The 7,543-nt window shown below is 37.3% G+C and overlaps 1 protein-coding gene across 1 annotated transcript in view; it reads right to left on the bottom strand.

Annotated features, from left to right (window-relative positions):
* Positions 1–7,543, bottom strand: part of LRCH2 (leucine-rich repeats and calponin homology (CH) domain containing 2) — a gene marked incomplete at its 5' end in the record, with an annotated part of 27,451 nt that overhangs the window by 11,601 nt on the left and 8,307 nt on the right. Inside the window, 4 exons of the mRNA XM_010192335.1 lie at positions 538–606; positions 6,388–6,492; positions 6,729–6,796; positions 6,886–6,983. Of these exons, the coding sequence (XP_010190637.1) occupies positions 538–606; positions 6,388–6,492; positions 6,729–6,796; positions 6,886–6,983 (340 nt within the window). The remainder of the gene's footprint in view (positions 1–537; positions 607–6,387; positions 6,493–6,728; positions 6,797–6,885; positions 6,984–7,543) is intronic.

The raw sequence follows: 7,543 nt of genomic DNA, 5'->3' as shown, positions 1-7,543 counted from the left end.
GAAGAGCGTAAGAATACAGCTCCCACAGACAATGGACTCCTCATTGACACTTCCTTCACAAACAGTAAGAGTTTTGCAGGCTGAAATCCAAGCAACGATTTTCCAACAGCTCTTAAAAGCACAGAATAACTGCCAGGGAGGAAAATGTAGATGCCTAAGCTACAGCGCCATTTTCTGTAACACAGGATCTAACACATCTGCACAGGCCTCTTACCTATGGAATACTTGACCTCCTGGAGTGAAACCAAAAGTCTAAAACATCATTGAATGCCTATCTTTAGGCACCTGAATTGCTGCCATAATCAGACCCACAAATTAGTTTCTGGATAATATCAACTTTCCTAAAGGTTCAAAAGAACAGAGGTTTGGTTTTTTTAAAATCTGAAAGAAAGAAGCTCAAGAATAGATTATGCAGCTTTCTATTTCATCTTGAGCTAAAAACATTGTGACAGAAGATGGCAGTAGCAACACAGAATACATAGAAAAATTAAATCTATAAAATATTGAAAGCTGTGATAAATTGAACTGCATCTATACCATTTCTCAGATTCCATCAGCTGCTTTGGCCTGTTTCTTGTGCTTACTGAAACGGAATGATTAAGAAGCCTAGAAAGAAAAAAAATAAGCATTTATTCAACAGCTTTGTAGTTCAGCCTTTTTCTTAGAATATATATTGCTTTCACTGTGTAACATTTCCTGTAAATAAAAAGTTTTGAACATTAAGCATTTTCCCTAAAATCAGAGTGTGTGTACACAAATGAAATCCAAGCCCCATTCTGCTTCCATTTAAATCCACAATATTGTTTCCAGCTCTTGAAATATTCCAAATTCTGAATTTTAAGTAAATAAAACTTGATGATAATTCAAACCAAAAGGAAGCCTCACCTTTCTCTTCCCCCTAAATACACACCATTTAAACTGGTATCACACCTGTGTAAAGTTATGCTGCCCTCATCACAAAAGGCCCCACTGTTCACCAAAATTAGACGACAGTCAACTGAAAGCAGACAAGCAGCGATACACAGATTGAGCACCCGTCAGTCAGCAGGAGCAGGTCAGAGGGTGGCTGAGTAAGAAACACTGCAAGTGCAAAGGAAACGCAGGGAAAAAAGGAGAGGTGGAAAATGAAGAAACACAGGCTAAGAACTAAATGAAGTCTAACGCAGAAATGAAGCAATGGAAATTTCATTTGTCTAAACAGCAAACCACCAAAAAAGCCTAAACTTACATAGAGACTCATGCAGAAATGTTTCTTCATCTGGAACAATCACATACCACATGTGCACAGGCAGAAATAAGATATGAGCTATGTATGATGGATGTTTAAAGTGTTAAAAGAATCAATGAGTAACACTTGAAATGTTTTCAAGGAAGTGTCATGTTAAACATGAACTCTAATGAATAATTCTGAAGTTTTGGAGTTATTAATATTACACTTCCACACTGACTTCAGGTGCAGAACTGCGATCAAAGTATATTTACACTGGATTATATAGAGAACTAGAATGTATTAAGAATCAGAAAGAATTCAGCTATCCAATGGAAGAAAGTAAAACAGCAGGCACCTTTTTATATTTCATTATCATTACACAGGACAGCAGTACAACCATTAACTTTAAATGACTGATGATTTTTCAATCAGCCTTCTCCGATTATTGTGATAACTTTAAGCTCAGTAATCTCATTTGTACTTTAAATCTCTCACTGTATGAACCTCAATTTAATGGGATTATGAGAAGTTAAGCCTGTAAACCAACACAGTCTGCAGGATTCGCAGTCTGCAACATCTGTTCCCTACATTCTGTCTTCAGAAACTAAACTTTGAGGGTCCATGCTATACTATGTTATACTATAGTCTGAAAAAGGTGTTATAAAATATAATATTCAGAGCATAGGTTATCAAACCATAATATGAACACGCTGTTTAAAATTTTTAGAAATTGTTCCCATTTAAATTAGCCTCACGTCTTCAACTGAAAGCAATGGGAAATTCAGACACTTGGTAGCAAGACGTGATCATTACAACAGAACGAGCTTTTAAAAGCTGAAAAACTGAAATATGAATCACCTGTACACTCTGATGCAGCGCTTGCACCAAAACTGACACTATGAGTGTACATTCAGTAACTGTATGTAACTACTCAAAACCATTCAAGCTAATCAGAACATTCATACATGTGCACTTTTCAGCTACGCTGTTTATATGAAACATGTATATCATTAATGTTTATGTTTATTATAAACTAAGTTTGTTATAAACAAAGCATATTTTCATACTTTGCAAAGCGAAACTAAACAAGCAGTAACTTCTCAAACTTCCTGTTTAAAAATTGAAGAATATGAATGGGGAAGCAACAGCAAGCTCTGTATCTGCCATGTTAGCAGTTACTGCTCCCATCAGAGAGATCTGCATTTCCTGCGGAATAAGGAACTTAATAGTTTTTAGTTTAAAAAAGAAGTGACAAAAATTAATCTGACTTTACTAAATTGCAGACGAAGGAATTCATGGCAAAATAATTTGTTTAGCTGGAAGAGGAAATGAAAAAGAAAAATCCCTGTATTCACGTTGAGAACTGTCTTCCAGGAAATAAAATGCAAAACTGAGTATGCAAAAAGAAAGTACAAGTAGCTCATATTCAGAAATCAGAAGTTTGTTTGTTTTGAAGTGTGGTGTCATTGGTGTAAAGATTCCAGCAACTGCTTCCATTCATACTATAACTCATTAAATTCAAATTTGTAATAATTAGAGCAATTATCAGGCCAATTACTTACTGATGGTCACACTAAATAGCTAAGTAAGAACTTACATAAGACACCCGTGTTAGTACTCCAAATGATTTCCTACTTATGGTTTCTACTAACCACACAAATTGTGATGTTAGAGGTAGCACATAAACTATTACTGTGAAAGGGTTCTAAAACTCATACAATTTTGAAATGTAAGTTACTCAACAGAACATATACAAATTTATATATAAATTAACTCAAAAAACAACACTGTGACTCATTTTTCTAGTTTTATATCACAGAATCCCAGAACGTCAGGGATGGGAAGGGACCTCCAAAGCTCATCCAGTCCAATCCCCCTGCCGGAGCAGGAACACCCAGATGAGGTTACACAGGAAGGCGTCCAGGTGGGTTTTGAATGTCTGCAGAGAAGGAGACTCCACAACCTCTCTGGGCAGCCTGGGCCAGGGCTCTGTCACCCTCACTGAGAAGAAGTTTCTTCTCCAATTGAAGTGGAACCTCCTGTGTTCCAGCTTGTGTCCGTTTGTGTCCTGCAAGCATAACATCTACTCCAAACTGGTGACTACAGGGGACAGAAAGGCTACGACAATGATGATATTGGAAAACTTTTTCTCAAGTCTGAGAATTTTAAAAAGTGGAGTATCTTCTCAGTTAGTTACACTTTCATGTCCTGAGCAAACGTAACACCATGATTAAGGGACGCAAACGTAGTGAATGATTGCAATGCTATTTTAAGGCTGGCTATCTTGAAGTTTAAAAAAATCAAGCACTGCCTAGAATCAGTAAAGTGTATAAAGATACTAGAAATCTTCTAGTGAGAGAAAAAAAATGATGGGATTTTTTCAACTCACCCAGGAGCAGTCTACTGTCATCGCATATGGCTCTGCTTGGTGACAGTGAGCTGTGCTTTGAGGGGTTTAGTTTTAGGAAGTCACTGCTGTCAGGTAAGAACCCACACTTAAATTTGATGCAAGCTGAAACGGGATCATTTGGTACTAAAGCAGATTAAATCATCTAAGCTATCCTACTTCCTTTTGAAAAAGACAAGGACTACGCAGAGTAAGTTGCAGAGTTTCAGCTGATAAGGTAACAGTCTGAAATCACTTGATTCATCACCTAGATGCCTGAGCAGAATTTACACAGCCCATCCCACATTTCTTGGTACCTGTCAGGTTTGTGTATCTGCACATGCTTCCCTCATGGTTGTCAAATGCAAATACATTGTCACTGGTCATGATAATTTGAAAGTGATCATTTTAAAACCAAGGTCTCTTAAACAAGAAAAAAACCAACCCCTTTTGTCTGAGGTTCTATACTTGAGGTTCTACATATTAAAAAAATCCCAAAACAACAAAAAAGACCAAAAAACTGAAGAGAAAGCATACCAAAGATACAGATCATGCTTCCAGGTTTGGATTCATTTAGATGTTCTTTGGAGAGTTCCCTAATTAAGTATTTTCCTTAAATAGTATTTGATCTTAAAGAAAAATAAATGCTCTGCAATCTACTTTCGATAACAAAATACCCTAAGTCTAACTTAGCCAAACCCTTTATTCTGTTTTTGTTCAAGAAATGGCCCAAACTCTTTTTGTCCACATTTTAACTTTGGAAGCTCTACAAACACTTTATACCTTGATGCACGTCCTGCCGCCCTTGTCCTCTGGAAGAGTTTTTCACTGAATGAAGTTCTATAGCTTAATGGCCTTCGTCTGTATTCACATTTCATGTACACCAAAGCCAAAGACGGAAGAAGGAAGCAGGATAGGTTGATGGGAGAGGACAGGGAGGTCATTAGCACAGCAAGCAAAAAGAAAGGACACTGCATAATATTTGAAGAAAAAACACACTGAACAAACAGAAATACAATCAGTAAGAAATTATTTTGTGATGCTCACTTTTCTGGAGATTCTCTTTACTCAGATTGAACACATTTTCCACAAATAAGCACAGAAATATCTTCACTAAACTTCTCAATATTATTCTTATTGCTGTCTATGGCAAGAAATCAAATTCACAAAACTATGGATTCAAAAATTATGGCTATATTTTATATCAGAGGTGATTTTGCCCTCATGTACTTAAAGATACGTAAGCAAGCTTTAAATTACAAATGCTAAACGAAGAAGTAAAACTTAACAGCTAATAAGACTGCATGTGTCTGAACAATTCAAGAGCAAAGCAGAACCATTAGCAAGATTGTTGCATTTCGATACAACAACACATGGGTAAAATTAAAGTTGCAGTACTTCAGAACAGGAGTGACTTGGTATTTCAAATGATCAGACAGTAATAAACTAGTCAAACAAGACCCACATGCAATATAAATAAGCACCATATAAAAACCTAATATAAGAAAAAACATACTTATGCAATCTTTATTAATAAATTAATATGAGAAAATTTAGCGTGCTTAAGTCTTTTTGCAAAACTTTTGGTAATAAGAAAGTATTATCATTAAGATTCATTCTTGGTCTTCCCTTCTCAGTGTGAACAATCAATTCTGAAATACACTGCATGGAGTTATAAGTAAAAGCTATTTAATCCTTCCCCTCCCTCCCCTCTCTCCATACTGCTATTATATTTAACTAACATAAAATGCCAGTGAATTTTTAAAGCTCTGCACTTCATAGTGTCAGGATATCAGTTTCTCTAATGGCTTCATGTGCTTTTCAACTATCTTAAAACAAAACCAGCAGTGCAGAATCTCATCATTACACAGAAAGTCAAAAGAAAAACGGTATTTAAGCTGGTATGAAGTTTAATGCCCTTACTGTGGGATAATGAATGCCTGTAATGATTTATTTTAGTCCATGAACTTCTTAAACTACAACTTTTACCTTTCAGGAAAGAGCTTACTCTTGTCAAAGTACCTCACTGGTCATTTGCCTGAACCAGAGAGAGCTCAACTCCTACGCTATAGCCTGTCCACATCCTATGCAAATCTGGGTACTCCCTCCTGGTCTCCCTTTCACACGGTTGTTAACTTGTTCTGTTACGTTCCTTTCATCTGCTGCTTGTCCTACAGCTCCTTTCTAAGAGCCATTCTGTTGTGATGCCCAACATCAACTGGAGAAAGTCAGGTAGTTCATCAGGATGAACATACACTGCTCCAATTATTTATTTTTGTATATATTTATAATATGTATGGTGTCATATTTGACAGAATGCTTGACCAAATCTCCCCCTCAGTCAACAGGAAATTTATACCTCACATCAGACTGGCTGGAAGTAATATCACCTAAATTACCTCATCTTTCAACAGAAATAATCAGTCACAAAGTATATGCATGTTCCCTAACTCATACAAACTAAACCAGTCATTTTAACACACCACAAATAATATACTTACATGAGCGTTACCCATGCCTACTTAAGTATACCACTTTGGAAAAAAAAAGTATTAAAAAAATTAGCACACATTAAACCAAGAAATCAAGAGACTTCCATATTCCTCTCTTCCTCTCCACAGGAGGTATATCACTGCTTCTCTGGTATCTTGAAAGAGTCTGTCACTTTAACGTTTTACAAGCTGCACAAAACTGTTCTCAAAATGATAAGGTATCAAGAACTTTTGTATACAAGCCAGGTTAAAGGATATATTAATTGTAACACAAGTTATCTTAACTAATATTGTAATACCTGTGTTTTTGTTCTTGCTGCAGTAACTGAGCTGCTATTTTTCTCAAGTCAGTCACTTCTTTGAGACCATCATCATCTTCAGCCAGCAGCCGTTCTTTCTGAAGTCTGAAAAATTCAACATCAGTGACTTGCGTGACTTCAGTAAAGTAGCACAGAGAAATGGCTACAGTACTGGAAAATAACTAAGAAGCATTTCCAATAAGCTTGTTTTCTGTTCAGGAAGAAGCACTTTGTGTTCAGTATGAGATTTCTTTCCTCCATATGCAAGGAGCTTAAAATGAAACCACCCTCACCCCTCACTGTCAGTAAAATCTTGCCCAAAAAAGATCAAGAACATTTACCTTTTTTCATCTCCCCAGTCCTCGTTCTGTTCTATTTTCTGGGATTTCTCAGGATGTTTTCCACGTTCCTTACGCAGAATGAAAAATAAAGTTAGACTTGAATTCAAAAATAAGCAAGTCTGCTGCCAACAGTTTTTCCTTTGTCAAGATTTGCTACCTTTATATAAGACAGCAGCGGTCCAATCTGTACATCTCCTTGCTCAGGAACAGCTCCTTCTTCTGCATTCGGATCAATGTAATCGTATACCTCCTGGTCTAGTGAGGATTGATGAAGAAGGAAAAAAAATGATATTTAACAGCTCTCTCGACCAAAAGTTATTCCTGAGAGAAATAAGTACTGAAAAATGTCAGATAAAGAGAAAAAAATCATTTCTCCTTGAGCTAGAATCACAGAACGTTAGAGATTGGAAGGGACCTCAAAAGCTCATCCAGTCCAATCCCCCTGCCGGAGCAGGAACACCCAGATGAGGTTACACAGGAAGGCGTCCAGGCGGGTTTTGAATGTCTGCAGAGAAGGAGACTCCACAACCTCTCTGGGCAGCCTGGGCCAGGGCTCTGGCACCCTCACTGAGAAGAAGTTTCTTCTCCAATTTCAGTGGAACCTCCTGTGTTCCAGTTTGTGTCCGTTACCCCTTGTCCTATCATTGTTTGTCACCGAGAAGAGCCTGGCTCCATCCTCGTGACACTCACCCTTTAAATATTTATAAACATGAATGAGGTCTCCCCTCAGTCTCCTCTTCTGCAAACTAAAGAGACCCAGCTCCCTCAGCCGCTCCTCATAAGGGAGATGCTCCACTCCCTTGATCATCTTTGTA

Source organism: Mesitornis unicolor, unplaced genomic scaffold (assembly GCF_000695765.1).
Source record: "Mesitornis unicolor isolate BGI_N332 unplaced genomic scaffold, ASM69576v1 scaffold409, whole genome shotgun sequence".
Taxonomy (NCBI): Eukaryota; Metazoa; Chordata; class Aves; order Mesitornithiformes; family Mesitornithidae; genus Mesitornis; species Mesitornis unicolor.
The sequence above is the reverse complement of the archived record's forward strand: the minus strand, read 5'-3'. Positions and strand labels throughout refer to the sequence as shown.